General features: G+C 47.8%; 1 protein-coding gene across 4 annotated transcripts in view; it reads left to right on the plus strand.

Annotated features, from left to right (window-relative positions):
* The window catches only part of GRB7 (growth factor receptor bound protein 7), a 78,068-nt gene that overhangs the window by 25,166 nt on the left and 32,029 nt on the right, over nt 1-20,873 (plus strand). Inside the window, exon 1 of one of the 4 annotated variants that reach the window (XM_081886280.1) lies at nt 20,755-20,824. The exons of the other annotated variants lie outside the window; for them this stretch is intronic. Coding sequence (XP_081742406.1) covers nt 20,770-20,824 — 55 coding nt within the window. The 5' untranslated portion in view covers nt 20,755-20,769. Of the gene's footprint in view, nt 1-20,754; nt 20,825-20,873 lie in introns of those variants that run through there. 4 annotated transcript variants of the gene reach the window in all.

Below are 20,873 nucleotides of genomic sequence, written 5' to 3' on the forward strand. Positions count from 1 at the left end.
GATTGCCTGTTCTGAGTTTGAAATATATATATATTTATTACTGTGTTTCTGGCTCTTTTGACTTTTTTTCTTTAAAAAAAATTCTCCTTTCACTTGTATCTGTGTGTTCGTTAGAGTTCAGTCCTCTTCCTGTTTCCCACTTTACCTTGAAGCAGAAATTAAAAGAGGACCTGAACAAAAGGAAATGATTGGGAAATCACAGTATAATCGGTTTCGATGTTTCTGTTTTTGGGGGGGGGGTTAAAAATGGGGGGGGACAATTCCTAGAGCAGAAGCTGGGGCAAATTTTGAGCGAGATTGCAAACAATACAACGGGCATAACTCCCAAACTTCAGCAACTAGTTTCACTGGAGAGTCACTTTCGTGTTTTTATATAGACAAATCTGTGGAGGAGGAGAGGTTTATTCATAGCTATTGTGTATGATACCCAACCAAATGTCCAGAAACAGTGTACCTCAAGTTCAGCAACAGTTTTCTTCTGATTACCAGTTGCTGGAGTTGAGGGTAGAATGAGTAAGCAACAGGAGATGGTTATTGTCTTTATGCCCTCCATATAGATTTCCTGGAGGTATTTGGGTAGACATCAAAACAGGATGCTGAACTTGGGACTCAGCTACATTAGTCAAAAAACACACCAGCACTTTGAATGCAGTATAAACATGCAACACCAGATGGTGCTGGAGAGCAAAAAAATTCTTTGCGCTTTTACATAGTGGGTTTTTTTTTTTAGTAATAACAATTTAATTTCTGACATATTTACAGCGTGGTTTCCCCCCCTGTGTGTAGATCCACCCTGGGTGGATACTTGGTCTGTTGAAGCAGAGCTTGCCTTTCATAAGGGGATATTGGGTAGAGGGGCCCCGGAGCAAGATCACCCTCAAAAGGGGGCTGCCACTACCTGCTCCCATGGTTGCAGATGCTGTCCCTAAATAGATGTACACTTGCTTCTAAATTGCCAGCTGGGAGCAGGATAGTAGCCTTCACGAGGCTAGATTTGGCCACCTTGCTTAGTTTAAATATCCCCCCCCCCTCGTGTGTATGTGTGACTAGTCCAGGGATGGTGGACGTCAGATCCAGGAGCCAGATGCAACCCCTCCAGGTCTTTTTGTCTAGCCCCCATAACGCCCCTTAGGCCACACAGCCATCCCGGGCCATATAGGCCTTGCTGTCAACCCTCTTGAAGTACTTTTGTCTGGTTGACGTGTCTTTAAGCTGCAAGGATGCCTCTTCATTGACTGTTTAGAGGATGGAGAGGTGTTTGCAGGTGGGTGTGAATGAACCTCTGGCTTCCGCATGGGTGTAGTACAACCTGCTCTGCAAAGGGAAAAGACACATCCATTTCTCGCTTTACTCGCTTTTTTCTCTGACTCTGCCCACCACTAGTATGTGGCCCCCGGAAGGTTCCCTATTAGATTACATGGCCCCTCGTCTAAAAACGGTTTCCCACGCCTTGGCTAGCTAGAATAAATAAGGTTCCTGATTTGGCTGCACATAAGCAGTGCTGGATTTACATACAAGCTAAACAAGCTATAACTTAGGGCCCCATTCTCTTGCCCCCCCCAATATACTTCTTCTTAATTGTATTTCTCTACACTGGTACCTCGGCTTAAGTACTTAACTCGTTCCAGAGGTCCGTTCTTAACCTGAAACTGTTCTTAACCTGAAACTGAACAGTTAGCGTATGGGGCCTCCTGCTGCTGCCGCGCTGCCAGAGCACAATTTCTGTTCTCATCCTGAAGCAAAGTTCTTAACCCGAGGTACTATTCCTGGGTTAGCGGAGGCTGTAACCTGAAGCGTATGTAACCCGAGGTACCACTGTATTAATATACTTCTTCTTAATTGTATTTCAGTTCAACAATTACTTTGATAAAATACATATTTTGTTATGTGCAAATGGCTTTAGATACCTATTAGGTCCATAAATTACCATATAGCATATCTTCAACACAAAAAAGCGACAATTTGTTGTTGACAAAGGACAGCTGGACATATAAAGGGCCCCATTACCTTCAGTAACTTAGGGCCTCATCAAACCTAAATCCAGCCCTGCACAGGTGAATTAGCCACCCTTTTTCCACTCTGCCATAGGCACTGGCAGATTCAAGGGTGGCAGGAAATACTTTTTAAAAATATATATCATTTTTTTGTACTGCAACGCCAATCGAAGCCAGGTGCAAAATGGTGGCAGAGAGCCAATTGCATGCAGCACCCCAGGAGCCATAAAGTGGAATGATCTGCATATGCAGATACCCCAAATCATCATCTACATCTGAGTTACTGCAGGTCAAGAATTCTACCGACTTCATTAGGTGGGGTTGGTGGGAAGACTAAATAGAAGGCTTTTTGTTGCCGTTAAACAATCGGGAGCCTGAAGCCCTTGCTGATCTCCGTCTGCCAAGACTTGCTGCATTGAGTAGACACTCAACAATCAGGATGGTGGATAAAGAGCTGATAACAAGGTAGCCTTTTCGTCATGCAGGAAGGCAGAGGAGATGTCAAACAAATGACAGCTTATAAGGGAATGAAGGTCTTCAATCCATATTCATGGTTGGGAGCATGTAAGGAGTGGGGGGTAGTAGTAGTAGGTCTGCATTACCCAATCTGGAGCAAGAGGCATGTGTGATCTTGCATGTATTGCCACCTGAGAACCTACATGGTGGAATTCAGAAATGGTGCATGAAAGTGGGGTGGGGAGCGGACTACCAGAGTTGAGATTCTTTTGTTTATCACCCTGGGTGGCGGGGCATGTGACAGGCCGACATGGATTTATATATAGGGTGTGATACAATTTCAAGTTTGGTTCCAAGATTCTCTGTTGGCCTGATTTTGCCTGCAGATTGCAGCCTGTGGTTTGGCTGTCCTGCTTCTTAGGGCCCAAGCAAGTGTAACACATAAACACAACTAACCAAATCCCACCTGCTTCCTCCCACCCATTCCTTTCCAGAGAAGATCCATCAGCAGAGGTGGAGGTGATTTGAGAGTAAAAGAGCTGCTTCTTCATTCCAGATCCCCTCACCACCACACACTCCCCATGCTTTCCTTCCTAACTGGGGATCCAAGTGCGTCTAGGGTTGCCCAATCTGAGGATTCGCCCGGCATTGTAGGGTTCTAGCCCCCCTCCCAGGGGTGGAGTTAAATTTCAAAGCGTGAAGCCAAAAATAAGGATTAATATTCGTTATTTTTTACAAGGCCCTCTAACGAAAGTTCCTTGGGTGGCTTCCAACGTAAACATAATAATCTCATTACCGTTAAAGAAAACGAAACCCCAACAGCAACAACATCTAAATAACCAATTAAAGTGGAAAGGGAGATAAAGGCGCAGGACCAGATCAATTGAAAGAGAGAGCAGTGGTGTGTGTGTGTGGGTGTGTTTGTGTGTGGGTGTGTGGGTGTGTACACACACACATACACATGCACACACAGAGAGAGAGAGAGAGAATAAAAAAATATGAAATGTTATGTTGTTGTTTAGTCGTTTAGTCGTGTCTGACTCTTCGTGACCCCATGGACCAGAGTACGCCAGGCACTCCTGTTTTCCACTGCCTCCCGCAGTTTGGTCAAACTCATGCTGGTAGCTTCGAGAACACTATCCAACCATCTCGTCCTCTCTCGTCCCCTTCTCCTTGTGCCCTCCATCTTTCCCAACATCAGGGTCTTTTCCAGGGAGTCTTCTCTTCTCATGATGTGGCCAAAGTATTCTCTTCTCCTGGTGTGGCCAAATGTTATAGCATTCTTTAAAAGGCCTGGAAAACCTGGCAACAGAAATACATTAAAGTAGGTGCCAGGCAGGCCTTTTGGGGGCTGGTATTTCAGAGCTGAGAGGCTGCTGCAGAAAAGTCCCTTTCCCCAGTAGACATCCACCCTTCCTCATGGGAAGAGAGGGGATTTGGAGAACAATGGGGGGGCAAGCTGTCTTTCATTGAGCCCGTTTCCATTTTAAAGTTTAAACCTCGTGCCCTCTTTCGAATATATTCACCCAGATCCCTTTCTGCGCAGGAGGGGGAGTGACTGAAAGGAAGGAAGGCGTCATTAAAAGGGGACATAATATATATTTTAAGACCCATTGGAAAGTGGCTGATAGTCTTGCCCTGAAGAAACACTTACTTACTCAAATGAATCACCAAGTACTTCTTGGCTCCCACCTCTACTCCAGAAGGAGCAACCCCAAAACTCCACACACCGCATCTCAGAAGACCTGGCAGCCTGACACATTAGAGGCATGCACTTTTAGCCCTGTTGTGGGGGGGGGGAGGGGTCAAGGCGGCATGATTTGGAGAAGAGCAACAGCAAGTGTGGCGAGTTGTTCACTCCCTCCCAATCTACCCGTTCTTCGTTCCCCCTCTCATAGCGGCTCGTCTCCTTCTCTCTCTCACAAAGCCCACCTTTCAAAAAGCCTTTTTCCACGTTCTTACACACATTTCTGTGTCATGCTTCGGGCCTTAGGGCAGAACTGCATGTTCCTTTGGCGAGCGTGTGTCCCCAAAGCGGTTTGGGAGGCATTTGTGCAAGAGGACCAGCTGGCAGAATGGGTCTGTTTGACCCTCTCCAAATGCCCCTTTGCCCAAAGAGCACAGAGGTGGGCGAGGCTGGAAGCGGGGCATGTTTACTGAAGCAACGCCTCTCCTGGCTACAAATCCTTCCCTTGCAAATGCTCCCCGTTCTCCCACAGCAGCTCTGTGGGGCAAAACATGGGGCAACTGCGCTTCTTAAACGGTGCAAATTCTGCCTTAGTCTTAGATGCGCAAGGACCGGTTTTCCTTCGGTGATGAAGGAATCGCCCAGACGCAGAGAGGCATTCTCGCCTACATTTTGACTGAACGTGGTTGCCAGGATCCAGCCTGTGGGCTGCCAGTTGGCCGCTGGCCAGTTTTAGAAGGACACGGTGATGATTGGGAGAGGTACAGAGTGTTCAGTTAATAAAAGAAAACCCAGGTGGAACCCAGCTCCCGCCGTCAAGTTTAATTAGTTAAGACAGAGCACGTAGCAGATTGATCTGAAGTCACTGAGGACTGCCTGACAAAGGAGGCCGTTCTTTCCGAAGTGGTTCCCGAGTGGTTGGCCTCTGCCGTGGCCTTGTAAGCTGTCTGTCATGGTGGGGTTGGGTTAAACTTTAAACATATTAACTGGAGCATGGACTTGGAAGGATATCTGGATTCTTTAGCAGAGGTATATTAAAAAGAGAGAGGGAGCAAAAATTGCAAGCTTGTAAAAATGCCATTAGGATAGGTTCTGGTGCGGGTTTGTAAAATCATTGTGGAACTGATTTTTTTTTTTAATGATTTAAAGATTATGGCTTTTGATAAGCCACAAGGTTCCAGTGTTAATTCCTGTCAACTCTGCCTGAGTTAGCAACACCGGCCTAGAGGGAGTAATCCAGAAGTAGGGAGCTGTGCAGTTATGGGGAAACCAGCAAGGACGCCTCTATGTGCGTCCTTGCCATTTGAGCCAGGCATTCGGATGTCCCAGCCAGCAGCGTGTGCGCACAGTTGCTCTTAAAGGTTGTGTTGTCCAGCTCTGAGTGTGTGAGTCCTGAGCCATGAAGAGTCTCATAGGTCAAAGCCACTTTTTGTTCCTTCTGCCCTGCCAAAGGGCCTTGTGGCCTTGGCATTTCAAACCTGTCCTCTCAAAATCCAGTGGGATGGTTTTAAAACTGCCAATAAGGCATTCCATTGCTTCTTTATAATCTTTGTTTATTGTGGTAATGACCTTAAGATGAATAATACGGTGGTAGTGATGGTTGTTGCCCTCCCATTGGACTCATTTGGGTTTTATTAGAGATGCCATTAAGAAAAAACAATAGGGAATTGATCATAGCCTTGTTAGCATAGCCAGAATGGAAGAGGCATCTAAATGGAAGACCAGCAGTTGTTTCATTTAATCCTGGATCAGTTTAAAGCCTACCTCAGCCAGGAAGCTCTTTTGGCTAAACTCGAGCCGATAACTGTCTCTCGGCCCAGCTTATTTTACAGTTCATGGCTACATACGGACGCGGGTGGCATTGTGGTCTAAACCACTCAGCCTCTTGGGCTTGTGGATCGGAAGGTTGGCAGTTTGAATCCCTGTGACGGGGTGAGCTCCTGTTGCTCTGTCCCAGCTCCTGCCAACCTAGCAGTTCGAAAGCACATCAGTACTAGTAGGTAAATAGGTACCGCTGCGGTGGGAAGGTAAATGGCGTTTCCGTATGCTCTGGCTTCCGTCATGGTGTTCCATTGCACCAGAAGCGGTTTAGTGATGCTGGCGCTGGCCACATGACCCGGAACGTTGTTTGTGGACAAACGCTGGCTCCCTTGGACTGAAGAGCGAGATGAGCACCACAACCCCGTAGTCGCCTTTGTCTGGACTTAACCGTCCAGGGGTCCTTTACCTTTAGAGGTCAATGGGGCTCCCAGGTAAGCAGATAGGGTTGTATGTAGCTTTAGAATGTTGTTGTAAATTTATAATGGCTGCACATCACTCAGAGTTCCTTGGAGCAAGTGTGCAATATATGTGTTTATAAATAAAAATAAACTACACGTTGCTGTGCTTAGAGAGGGCAGAGAAGGAAGGAGACATTTCCAGCAACAGTGCAACCACAATTGTTGTCAAGCTTAGGAAACAACATTAACTCAAATACATACTGTATGGCTGAATATTTATTTTCTGTTGAATGCTTTAATGCCTTTGGATGCCACTCCCAGTACCCAAAATCTTAGTATCGTGGTTTTGTTGCGATTCACCCAAACTTAGATTAAACTGCTGTCCACACGGGAGTCCTTAAAAACATATTGCCCTGGAGATCGTGTTGTGACTGCACCGTTACCTTTTCGAAAAGGTGTCATCAGCTCCAGCCAGGCATAGGAGCACTCCAAAGGACGTTCCCTTTTCTCCTGCCCTGAGCTCTTAGTAAAGCCCTGGAATCTTTACATGAGACAAAGTCCCCACCCCCCACACGGCGGGTGTGGGGTGGAGAGGCTGCTGACCTGAGATGCGTAGTGTGCTGGAAAGGAAAGCATGCCACATAGACACATACGCAGAGGAAAGATCACAAATAATAATGAATGATTAAGCTTCACAATCAATGGTCAACTTCATTTTCCAAACCAGACATTTAGCAGAGCTGCTTTCTGCAGGTCTCTCAGTGCACCCTGCGCTGAATACGTGCGTATGGGCAGGGCTTTCTTTCAGCTGGAACTCACTGGAACCCAGTTCCGGCACCTTGCAGGTAGGCGCCATTGCCATCCTAAGAGTACAAGGGAGGCATTCGTGGCGAGCCCTGGCACCTCTTTTTCTATAAAAATAGCACTGCACAAAGGTATAGACTGCTTTCATCCAACAAAGATTAGTGGCCAGCCTTGCTTTTTAAAGTAGCCTGCATGTACACACATACCTACAGTAGCAATTCATGGCTTAAAAGAAAGGGGCGGGGAGTGAACATGTGTCGGGTTGCCATATCTCAAAAAATGAAAGAAAAACCAGGAGACCCCGAAAGTTGTTGAACTTTACAAAAATGACTTGCCTAAGATCCAGGACGAAGAATTGATGCTTTTGAATTATGGTGCTGGAGGAGACTCTTGAGAGTCCCATGGACTGCAAGATCAAACCTCTCCATTCTTAAGGAAATCAGCCCTGAGTGCTCACTGGAAGGTCAGATCCTGAAGCTGAGGCTCCAGTACTTTGGCCACCTCATGAGAAGAGAAGACTCCCTGGAAAAGACCCTGATGTTGGGAAAGATGGAGGGCACAAGAAGGGGAAGACAGAGGACAAGATGGTTGGACAGTGCTCTCAAAGCCACCAGCATGAGTTTGACCAAACTGCGGGAGGCAGTGGAAGACAGGAGTGCCTGGTGTTCTCTGGTCCATGGGGTCACGAAGAGTCGGGCATGACTAAACAACAACAAAGTTCCAGGATGAAGTGCCACCTTTTGGAACACCCCCGGACGTCAATTCTGCCTTCAAAATCCCAGTAATGTCTGGGAAAATCTGGACGCATAGCAGCTCTAACTTGTATAAAGTCCCCCTGCACGGTTTCCCACAGGCAGTTCTTGCCTCGCTATAGGCATTTGCTAGTCTCTATTTTGAATGTCCACTCCAATCAGAAAGTGGAGCAAGAGTTAGGAAGGCCTGGAAAGGCAGTGCAGCATGGATGCCTGCATAATCCAGATGTTTAGCCAGGACGGCCTTTTTGCCACATTCCATCGCCAGGGACGTTGACTCTGGCAAGGTTTCTGTGTGGGCGGCAGCTTCCTGCCTTCCCACTGTGATAAGCTTATGGTATGGAGACAATGCAGGCCTATCCTTGGAAGCAAATACTAATGGCACTCCAAAATAAGCTTGTCTTGAACTGCACCCTTAGTCTTGCTTTCAGATGAAAGCTTATCTTGCAGTAGATTGTTTTTAAAGCTGCCAGAGGTCTGGTATACCTGAACTGCAAACCTATATTGGTTTTATGCCAGTTTGAAGGAGCCTGGGAACTTCAGTTTGGTGAGGTTGCAGAATATTCTCTGTTAGAAAACTCTTTAAGTCGCCACCCCCCACTCCCCACCCAGATCTCTGGTTCCCTAGGGAAAGGGCAGTTCTGTTGAATCTGTTTGTCTTGTAGCTATGCCCTTAGCTTTGTTTCCTGCCATTGCCAGACACAACTGCCCCACTATAATCTTGGGACTCAGAGGAAATAAATACTTTTTTAAGGGGGGGGGGGAAGCCACTGCATTTACACAACCAGGTTGTTGTTCCACGACATCCGCTGCCATTTAGACCAAAAGCTGGTAGTTCCAAACATTATGTTAATTAGATTACAGATACTTAGGCCTGTCCTGATCGGATTCATGTTACAGAAGTCCCTCTGCAGACGAAGCCAGCCATGAGAAATGGATGATACCTTTGGGAATATAATTACTGAGAGCGAGGCACAACTGCCGCACTTCCCATCTGCATCTTCAGAAAGAAACCCTCCCCCTAAGAAGAGAATTCTTGCTTGGAGGTTTGGCAGCTTCATGAGACAGGATCCAGAGTCTCGTCTATAATTAGCATCTCGAGGGCTGGTTCATACGTAAACATTGCTGACCGCTCCGTGGAATGTGTGAACTGCCTCTGTGGAGTTTGAATATTTTGCGCATGAGTTGGCACCTGGAGATAGCAGAGTTCCCTCAGCAGAATATTATCTGCGCTCGCAAAGCAAATCCTCACTTGTCAACGAGCGAGGGCTCTGCAGGTGTGAACTGGGCCTCAGAGAAATCAGACTTCCAGTATCCCTTGCGTAGCTTCGTCCACCAGAATGTGGGATGTGGCGGCAGCAGTGGCAGCACTCCTGTGTGGCAAGCGCACTCTCAGCAGCTGATAAACAAAATGCAGTGCACATTGGAAAGTGGCACACCATGCAAGTCGCTTTCACTGGAAAACTGAAGGCATTGGAAGGTAAAAAAAGGAAAAGAAAGAAAGAAGACTTTGACACCATTTGGTTTGGTTTCGTATGTTAACAGATCGAATCATACCATAATTCCTCCATCAACCCATGGTGACAGGCGGAAAGACTTTAATCTACTCGACTTCACAGTCAACACTATCCAGTGGTGTAGCGTGGGGGGCCGGGGGGCATGCCCCTGGGCGCACATTTATGAGGGGGTGCAACCAGGCGCCCTCGTGACAAGCTCCCTCATCAAGGCCAGAGCCACGGGGAGGCAGGCTGTGCCCGGGCCAGGCCTTCAGGGCTGGGGTGGTGGTGGTGGCTCCCCCTTCTCCTCTTGGCCAGTGAAGAAACACCCGTGCATACCCCACCCCTGAGCCAGCCAAAGAGGAGAGGGGGGAGGGTGGGAGGAAGAGGAAGGCGGGAAAGCACTGCTGTAGCCACGTGCATTGCCCAGAGCGCCTCACTGCCAGGACAGGAGGGCGACGTGACAAAGCAGTGCTCCTGGCTTTGCGTTTTTCTGCCTTATCTCTGCTCCCAGGTTGGGGCTACGTTGCAAAAAGAGACTCCCTCGCATTATACCTGAAGGAGTGTCTCCACTCCCATCGTTCAGCCCGGACACTGAGGTCCAGCTCCGAGGGTCTTCTGGTGGTTCCCTCATTGCGAGAAGCAAAGCTACAGGGAACCAGGCATAGGGCCTTCTCAGAAGTGGCCTCCGCCCTGTGGAACGCCCTCCCATCAGCTGTCAAGGAAATAAACAACTACCTGACTTTTAGAAGACATCTGAGGGCAGCTCCGTTTAGGGAAGTTTTCAATGTGTGACATTTTAATGTCTTTTTAATCTTTGTTGGAAACCCTTTGGGGAAACCCAGCCAGATGGGTGGGGAATAAATAATAAATTATTATTGTTGTTGTTGTTGTTAATATTATTATTGTTGTTGTTGTTGTTAATAATAATAATAATAATAATAATAATAATAATAATAATAATAATAATAGGTGCTGGCCAGCAAAGGGACTGACTACTGCCCAGTCCACCAGGGGGGACACAGCACTTTTCCTGCCCCGGGTGCCGTCAACCCGCACTACACCCCAGTCACTTTTCCAGCAGATGCATCGTGATTCTGGTTTGTGTTGATTTTCGTCGCAGGAACACACAGCTGTCCCGTACAGGGCTTGAACCTGAAACCTTGACATTATCAGCACCACTCTCTGACCAACTGAGCTATCCAGACTGAAGGCTTACCGTGTAAATTTTAGCAGAGGAAGAATGAACAAGAGGCAAGATTAATAAGATAAAAATTTAGGGGTGCATGTGGTTATATTATTTATTCAGTTATATTATTTATTCAGTTGTGGTTATCTTCTCCTCTTCCTCTCTTCCCTCTGTCTTCTCCTCTGTGCTTCACCCTATGGGGCATTTGTGCTACGCTTGCAACTTGTGCCTAATCTCAGAAGAACTTTGACCCTCTGTTACTCTATCTCTTTCCCCTGTCTGGGTTATGCCACAAACCCTGATGATATTTCCCTCCCTCCCTCCTTTTTTTTTGCTAATATAGGGAGAGCCGGTGAAAGGGCAACTGATGTGCTGGGCTCAGCTTAGCTGCTGAGCTCAGATCCAGTGCCAGGCTCCTGGTGCGGGTATCTCAACTTGCTCCGCTATGTCAGTGCTTGAACGTGACCCTTGCATTGCCTCAGCCCAGTTTCTGACTCGGGCGCTGCTCTGTTGCCAGCTTCCCCACCCTGAGCAGCTGCATTTATTGCAATTAGCACAACAACAACAAACCTATGGTTACGTGAAACATACTCAATAAACACCCAAGACGTAACCGGCTGTACTTTTGAATAAATAAGGTATACTATTCGTTGTATCAAATTGTAGATTTCAGCGGAAGTCTCATAAAGTTCAAGAAAAAAGCAGAAGACCCAGTGGATCAGTTCATTCTCTAGTCAGTTCATGCATAAGGTCCATACATGTATAAGTGTCTATTCCACGTGTCTGTTCATAGAGTTCAATAATCCGCATGAAGGGTTGTTACAGTTCCACAGAATCCTTTCCAGAGTCTATGACAAGGATTTCTGGAATATTAGCCTTGTTTTGCCATCCTAGGCTTCATCAGTAGTACAGGCTTATATGTAATATTACAGTTACAGATAGGTAGCCGTGTTGGTCTGCCATAGTCAAAACAAAAAAAATTCCTTCCAGTAGCACCTTAAAGACCAACTAAGTTAGTTCTTGGTATGAGCTTTCGTGTGCATGCACACTTCTTCAGATACACACTGTATCCTGTAATATTACAGGATAGTGGATCTTATAACTTATATCATAGTAGTGGCTGCAACCAGACAGGTGGAATAGACACTTATACATGTATGGACCTTATGCATGAACTGTTGAACTTTATGAGACTTCCATTGAAATCTACCATTTGATAAAATGAATAGTATACCTTATTTATTCAAAAGTACAGCTGGTTACGTCTTGTGTGTTTATTGAGCATTTATTGCCATGGCAGGCACCGGTGTGCTCCACTGGGGTGAGACAGGGCGACAGAAAGTCCTCTCCTTGGGAATTCTGCATGGAGGCTCCTCCGAGTGCTATGCTTCCTTGGATTCCCTAAAGTAAGAGTCGTAATAACTTATTCTGATAAACCGCACAGTGCAAAAATGAAATACAGTCTAGATGTCATCCTTGTCATTGTGTCAACAGATATTGGCTAAGGCATACATAGTCTTTCAGATTACACTGAAGTTTTTATTACGCTTTTCTCCCTGGTGAAAAATCCTAGGCAACTCAGTAGGGGGCATGAATTCCATTTTAGTTTTACAGTACCACAAAGAACTACTCGTTGCAAGCCATAACCAGAGGCTAGAATGAATTAATAAAGCTTGCACCTCTTTAAAGCAACTTTGCATTGCAAACCTGGGGAGTCCTCTTCAAATGGGTGGGCACCCTCAGGCTGTGGACCTCATTAGGCCTGCCAATACCATTGTGGCCAAGCCACACCCATCTGCTCTAAATGTGACATAATGGAATTTTTTCTTTATTTCTTTCTTTCCAGAGGAAGCAGTTTGTATTCAAAGCACTGGAGAAAGTACTTGGAATACAAACTGGCTTTTCCCGCAGAAGGAAAAGAAAAATGCTCTGTTTTTAGGAGCATTTTCACCTTTGCTGGGAACTCCGAAGAGGCTGAACGGAAGTTACAGGGAGCCTCTTTGATGCCGCGGTAGCCGTGGCAATTGGCTGATTGGCACAGAATTATATCTTCAAAGGAGGCTCATCAGGGGTTGCAGCGACCCCCTCTGAACTTTGACAGGTGTTTGATGCCTGGCATAATTATGAGGACAGATGATTGACAGGTGGGTGGTCCTGCCCACTTGCCAGAGTTGGCACACGGGGTGGGAGAGAAATCCAGGCCAGACTCAGTAACACCCCCCCCAATCAATGGCTATGCTCTGCCTCCACTGTCAGAGACATCATGCCTCTGAATGAAAATCGCAGGTGAGCAGAGGGCTCCTGTGCTCACCTACTTGCCGGTTTCCCAAAGGCATCTGGTTAGCCGCTGTGGGAACAGGATGCTGGACTTGACGGGCCATTGGCCCAATCCGGCAGGCTCTTCTTCTGCTCTTATGTCATCAGAGGTCCTACAGCAGGGATGGCCCGGGTGGTGCCTTCACAAATGGTCTCCCTCTCTCCTAATACCAGAACCCCGGGGTCTTCCAATGAAGCTGAACAGCACGAGATTCAGGAGAGAGACAAAAGGGAATGTGCTCCTCCACAGTGCACGTTAAATGATGGAATTCACTGCCGTAACATCAAGATGTAATGATGGCCAGGGATTAGACACATTCATGACCATCGATGATTAGTTGTCATAATGGCTAAATCACCTCCAGTGTCAGAAGCAATATATCTCTTGAGCACCAGTTACTGGGGATCATGAGCAAGAGAGTGCTGTTGTATTCGTGTCCCTGATTGGGGCCTCTGGTTTGCCAGTGTGAGATTGGATCGCTCTTTGGTCTGATACAGCAGGGCTCCTCTTGTGCTCAGATGTTATTGGACTACAACTCTCATCATCACCAACCATTGGCTATGCTGGCTGGGGCTGATGGGAGTTGTAGTCCAATAGCATCTAGAGCAGCGGTTCCCAATGTGTGGGTCCCCAGATGTTGTTAGACTACAACTCCCATCATCCCTGACCACAGATCATGCTGGCTAGGAATGATGGGAGTTGTAGTCCAACAACATCTGGGGACCCACAGGTTGAGAAACACTGATCTAGAGGAACACCACACTGGCTATTCCTGCCCATGGTATGTTGCTCATCCACTTTCAGCTTAGAAGGAGAGTTGATAGTAACTCACTTACCTTTGGGTTCATGCCAGGGGAGACTGGTGTGCATTTTCCCGCTCTTCCTTACCACACACAGTTTGAGAAATCACTAGCGTGTGTTGTAGAAACAGGACAAGGAAGTAAACAGAGCTGATAACCAAAGTAGGTTGGCTGCACAGTGAGTGTCTTTAATGCAGATTCAACACCAAGAGAAACACCAGGGTTGAAAGCAAAGGGAAATCCCCATTTAGCCCAGCTTCCTACTCAAATTCTAGACAATCTCCCCCCTAACATACTGTAATTTGAACTTGATTTATAATGACAATTAATTGCCAGCTCGTGTCTGGTTCCAATTCAAGGTGCTAACAGTGTTTAAAGCCCTAAATGGGAGGCCCCAAATATCTGCTTCTCCACAGACCCTCTCATAGAGCCAGTTTTTAATCTCTGGCGATGCTACAATTTGAAGGACCCCCCAGATGGGGCTCATCAACCTGGGAAGGTAGCCCATCTAGGAGAAGGAAAACCTCCGCTGCCTTGTGGGAGAAGTAAAGGCTAAGAAGTGTCCCCAAGACGGTTGGATGGCGCCTCGTAGGCCTCCTTCCAGCAACTCCTGCAGGATTTGCTCTTCTTTCCTTTGGATCACATTAGTGAGGCTGAGAGGGTCCCTTGTCGTCTGGGCAGCACAGGCCCTCCATATCCAGTGCCCAGGCTTGTGCCAGGGGAGTTCACTTCGGTGCTGCTAATGCAGCGATTTGACTTCACCCCTGGAGGTGCACTCTGTTGTCTCTTAAGACAGATAAGTGCGCAGCATGGGGCTGTTTAAGAACAGAACCCTTTGCAAGCAGTCCCTTCGGAAACTGGAGGTGTAAGGAGCAACATGCGACTGTTCACTATAGGTTTTCCACCAGCCCCATGCTTCTTTTTGAACTTCACGTTTTTGGAGGTTCAAAGAGCGGTGCCAGGAGGAAGACATTTCCCTTGAATGGAGAGCACTTTTCCTTCCTTGTGCAACACGTGCTCAAGCAAAGGAATGAGAAGAAGCTCACTTTAAGCTCCCAATTGCTCCATCAAGGCCCTGTCCTTACCCACCCCACCACTGACATCGGGTATGACCCCAGGTGTAGGGCAGGTGGGTGTGGCTTCCCCAAAATGTCCTCATGGGCTAAATGAGGAGGCCTGGTGGGCCAAGCTTGGTCTGCAAGCCTAAGGTTCCCTGTCCCTGATATACCCAGTGAGCGCTGCTCTAATCCTCTGAGGTGGATTAGGCTGAAGGACAATGACTGGCCCAAGATTGCCCCGTGAGCTTCACAGCCGAGTGGGGCTTTGAATGCAGGTCTTTCCCCTCATCCTACACTCTAAGCATTACTACACATAGGCATGAGGACTGAAACCTTTTGCCATTCAGACAGTGGCAAGTGGGAGGGAATCAGTGAAATGAGTGTCTGGACTGCAACGGTAAGGGAGAAAGATCGGCCAGTGCCTCTTGTAGCATTTGGGCTTCGGGAGTGGAAGATTAAAAAGCCCTTCGTGCAACAGTAAATCAGCAGAATGCTCTTCAGTCTTCGCCTGGTTCAGAATTCGTCTCTGTTAGAATTAGCTGCTGGCTGGGCTCGTAGAACCAGCCACGGGAAATTGTGGACCAGCCCACGTGTCCCGAATCAGATCCTCAGCCTCGAAGAGGAGGGTTTTGTGCCCCCTTGTTTAGCTCTGCGCCCGTCCCCGGAGAGTGGAGGTGCCTTGCTGGCCTCAGTCCCTCAGCTCCCCACCTGGCCTTATCTCTGCTCCCTCTCAGCAGGGGTTTGTTTTGTTAACACAAAACTGAGAGCTCTTGAACTTCTCTGCCTCATAAACCAGGGCAGGGAGCCAGTGTGGGAATTTGCTAACCTACAGCAACAAAACCGCTCTCTGTCTTGGCTCCTCTCCTGCTCACACCTACTTATGTGGGCCGAATGAATTGAGAAAATGTATGCAAAAGGGCACGGCCCACGTGGATTTCCTTGATGCGAAAGGAAGATTTTGGAGGTATAGGAGGACTCTGGAGGGAGAAACAGGTAATGCTTTGAAGTAGAAGGCGCCCTCAGAATGTATGTTGAGGCCTTTGGCAAAGCACTGGGGTGGCACGGGGTTGGGAAACAGAACCTTGGTCCGGGTGCCAACTTGGGATGGGGAAAGAGTTTGGTGCCTCTTCTCTCCCTTGCCTTCAGTCACACACTCACTTCTTCCCATTGGCTTTTCCAGTTTACAAAACAGATGCAAGGCTATGTTTCTAGGTTTCACATTGATTGTGTGGTTTGGTCCAGAGATCTCTGGGAATGGGGCTGAAGAAGGGCCACTCCAGCAACTCGCGCTAAGCAAATGTAAGAAGGTGTTCCTCCTCCGCAATCCAAAATTGGAACAATGCTATAGCAGCCACAGGTACCAGAAAATCAGGACTTTTCCTGGGTAAATTGGAACAATTGGAGTAAACGGTGGTGGAGGTGGAGTCCCTGTTCCCCCAGCTTTTCCACTCCTGGCTAGCCAGCCCCCACCCCCAGCTGCTTATGTTATGACCTTGAGATTGCTCAGAAACTTGCTCGACCATGGAAAAAAGCCTCCCGAAGGGCGCCGAGCCAAAGACAAAAAGCCAAACAAATTTGTTTGCATCGCTCACCAGGCTCGCTCCCACTCCAGGGACAGGGGCTGGGCATCTTAGGGCCTTGTCAATCCGAGCTCTTTCCTGCGTAGCTCAGTTAACGCTGTTGTCGCCTTGTATAATTGACCACCTAAGGTAAAAGGGTGGGAGAGGATTGCCCTTAAGGAGGGGGTGTCCATCCCCAAGTGGCACAGAACTCGTTGGAAGGGACGGGAGCAAATTGAAGGATGTCAGTATTTAGTGTTGACATTGTTGTTCTGTTTTTATGTGGAACTCCCAACTCCCAGTGACTCACCCCCCTGAAGACTCCTAATGCCGAAGATGACGGGTTCTCGGTGCAACGTAGAAAGCAGAAATACAAGTGGAAAAGGGTCCACTGGTGTGTGCTGACGCCACAGGGCAGATCATAGCTGCACTGGGTTCATTAGGCCACACTTGTAGCATATGAGTAATGGGTGAGGGCTTGGTTAGCTGTATTGCTTTGGGATGGTGCAGCATAGAAGGGAGTGAAAATCCAAGTTAGGCCTTAACTGGAATGAGCTCTAGCTGTAGATAGATACCAGCCAAAACTACTCTTTTGCGGTGAGCTAGAGAAATGTGAGACATACCAGGTTCTTGGCGTCCATTGATCTGAGCTGGTGCTATCTGTTGGGAGTGCCTTACCTTCACACACACAGCTGTGTTATACTGAGCCAGACCTTTGGTCCATCTAGCCTAATACTGTGTACTTGAGTGGCATAAGCTCTTCAAGCTCCCAGTCCTGCTGCCTGAAAAGTACCTGGGGCAACCCAGACAGACAGATGTAGTGCAAATAATAAAATTATGATTGTTATTATTTTAACTGAAGATGCTCAGAATTTGACCTGGGACCTTCTGCACATAAAGTATGCGCTCTCTGGCTCTTCTCTCACACATCTCCTTGGGCCTTTAGACAATGTGTAGCCCATGTGGTTCCCATCTAGACGTTGTTGGACTAAGACCCGCATCAGCTCTGATCATTGGCAATGCTGGCTATAGTAAGGTGACCAGATTTTTTTCCAAAGAACCTGGAGACACTTTTTTTTTAAAAAAAGAGAAAAATAGTTATTAAAAAATTATTAAAAAGAAAAAGAAGTAATATCTTCTCTTCTGTGGTCTCCTCTGTCACACGGCTTTCCTCTGGGCCCCGGCCTGTTCTCTGCGCTCGCTGCCATGGAGTCGGTTCTGGTCAGACCTGGGTTTGGTCACATGTCCTTACCCTCCTGGTGCGCTCCTATCTCTCCTCCTCAGCAGCGGCGGCAGCAGCACAACAAGGTCGGGGCTCCCCTCTTTTTTCTCCTTACTCTTTCTCTCTCCTCCTTCTCCTTTCCTCCTTCTCCCTTCATTTCCTGGCCCCTGAGCACCGCTGGGCAGTCAGTCAGGTGGCCAGGCTCTCTCACTCCCGGTTGATTTGTGTCATGGGGGGGGGGTGTAGCAGTTTCCCCAGTTGATGCGGCAGACGTCCCCAGTTACCCCTTGGCAGTGGCAGTGGCAGTCTCAGCAGCCCAGAGCCAGCCTGGTAGCGTAGTTGGCTCTGGCTGGCTTCAGGAGCTGCTTGCTGCTGTGGCGCCCGCCATTTTGCCTTGCCAGAAGTCCCCATATGATGTGTCTTGTGCCGTTGAACCAATCACACAACATTCATTCCCTACTAATAAATCCACAACACTTAAAATATAAACCCTGGGACATTAAATGAAATCCGGTCCACTCCGGGGACAGATTTTGTCTGGGGACAGATTTGCAAATCCGGGGACTATCCCCGGGAAACGGGGACATCTGGCAACCATAGGCTATGGCTGATGGGAGTTGTAGTCCAGCAGTACTTTGAGGGCACCACATTGGCCATATCTGCATTAGACAGAGTTCTGCTTTGAGTACAGCAGCTTTCAAGGCCCTTTGGACTCTGATGTTCTCTCCCTGGGAGTTATTTCTGGAGATGGCTTGGCAATATGGATTGCTTGTGATCTCCAGGAAAGGGACAGGCACCTTTTTCGTGGTAGGTGATGTGTGGAGAAGGCACCTGTCCGACATTGCTGTCCTCAGATTTTGGCCTGTTGTCGGCATCTGTCTGTCTCTGGAGTGCGACATGTTTTGTTGCAGCCGGGGCAGATGGTGTCCGGTTGTGCTGCTGTAGATGCACCATGGAGTTTCTTCTCTCTGCGCTCCTCCCAGTGGTCATTTCTCCACTGGTCACTGCTGGGGATACACAACTTGACTGCCTGTCTTCAGGCACTGCAGTCATCTGCAATGGATTCCCACTTGGCAGGCCTGATGTTGCCAGTCTTCACGTCATGTTTGCAGACATCTTTGTAGCACAGAGTTGGTCTGCCACCAGGCCTGGTGCCTGAAGCCAGCTCCCAGTAGAGCACATCCTTGGGGATCCTGTCATCTTCCCTTCTGTGGCCTGAATCACTGGTTTCTCCCCAGCCCTATTTTCAATGCTGTTGAGGTTTTCATATTTTGTTTCCTGGATTTGATTGTAAACTACTTGGAATGCTTATTTGGGCCAGAATGGCTGTGCAAGAAAAGACATGATAAAAAGGGGGAGTATCTATGCACCATGGACCCCTCGCTCTGAACTACTGCAGTGTGGAAGAGAGATTCCAGTGTAGGTGAGGTCCCTGTGGTTTGAGCTGACACAATAAGGCCACAAGATTCCAGGCTAGCTGGCAACTGTGTTAAGTTGACGTAACACGAAGGGAATGAACACACCAGGTAAGCCTGTGTATTGGGCTCCATGACCTGGGATGCCCTTTCTCACTCTATAATACTGAATTTTGCTCTGAACTTCTGCAACAGGGAAGAAAGAGGCCTGAGCTCTTGGGCCGGGCAGTTGAGCTCACATCAGCTGACCCAAGAAGGAAAGAGTCCAGACTGGTGGTGGTCCCTGTTTTGTGTAATGGGAGAAGGAAGTTTGAGCTAGCCGTTTGCACCCTGCTTGTCTGAGAAGGTGCAGAAAGGTGGTGGGAAAGGTAACCATTTTAATCTGATTAAAATTACAAGCGCAGTGCCCGTGCCAGTTGGTAGTTTTGTCAAATGCTGTTTACTTATTTTATTTCTTTAATTGCTATGTTTTCGGTTGTAGCAGGCCAGCCTCGTACTGCAATTTCCTCCTCTGCTTGCCAGCAGCTATCCCCACCTCCCTCCATTCCTCTTCCCTCCCTCCCTACACCTCTCCAGCTTTTGCAGATGCTGCCTCCTGGCACCCAAAATGAGCCATCCTCCCTTACTTACAGTGTCCCAGATACCAAGCAGATGAGGTGTTTACAAGGGAGGGGCTATTTGAGCATCCTGCCTGGGAGATCTTGATGCAGAACTGGTTTGACCGGAAGCAGGGAGGCGTATGGGCCCCGGGGTGTGTTGACCATGTGTTTGGTGGTGAGCTGGGGGTGGGAGGGAATTTATGTGTTGCGCATTCATTTCACCTGCTGTTTGGGTTTCATCACCTTCTATGTTTTCAGATCCAGGACCTGCCTTTAATCTCAAAACCGCCTTTCTTATCTTCCTCCCTCTCCCTCAATGTTTCTTCTCTTTCTCTCACATTCTGCGGTGGGCTCTCCCTTCTCTGTGAGCAAATACATCCATCTGACCAGAAACAGGGAAATTGCTCGGGAGAAATCTAGCAAAATGTAAACGTCTTGAGCTGCAAGATTGGATGCAGCAACCTACTTATGGATAGCTATTAGTTTAAGAAGCTGCTATTTGACATAACGTTCATAAGAACATTACGTTTCCTTCTTATTTTTTAAAAAGCAGTGGTCTAGCGGCCAGACTCCAGTCCCTGCGGCTGGCCCAATGAGCACATTATATATGTTGACAGTAACCTAGTGAACTTTCAGAAACTGTGTGGGACTTGTGGAAGCAATGAGCTGTGGCTTCAGTGCACTGTACAGCTGCTAAATCAGACCAAATTCTGCAGAAAACAGAGTTCTCGTGACTTCTTGAGGCTTTGAATGACCTTGACCCAGAATTTGGAACAACTAGGCAGGTCTGATTTGACTCAGATCCTGCCTCAGACCCACACCTCAGACATGTTGTTGTGCACCAAAGCCTTTTGCCCGTCAGGGGTGAGAAGTTCACTGGGAAGGAAAACAGCAAAGTGAAAAATCCTGCCTTGTGAGTCTGACATCCCCAAGTCCTTTAATCTTTTCGGATGTCTATCTTACTTCTGAATAATGATTCGCCTTCATCATTGTCCACAGCTTGGGCGATGCTGTTCCTGGCCACTCTTAATAGCACGTTCTGTTTTATATAAAGCTCTTCCAGCAGGCAATGCATTCATTATTGCACTCTGTCCCATTCATAGGTAGGACAGTGGAATCTTCACTGTCAGTTTGCAGATGGAAAACTAGGTCAGCAGGTAGGAGCATTCGGCGGCCTCCAGACAGACTGGCGATTTGAACTAATGGTGCCTGGCTTTCAGGGCACTTCATCGAAACCACACTCACTGAGGACAGCTGGTAAGCTTTGAGTTCCTGAGTGCCTGGCGAGCCCTAGGTGGGGAAGCAT

The sequence above is a fragment of the Podarcis melisellensis genome, assembly GCF_964234715.1.
Source record: "Podarcis melisellensis genome assembly, chromosome: 13".
Lineage (NCBI taxonomy): Eukaryota > Metazoa > Chordata > Lepidosauria > Squamata > Lacertidae > Podarcis > Podarcis melisellensis.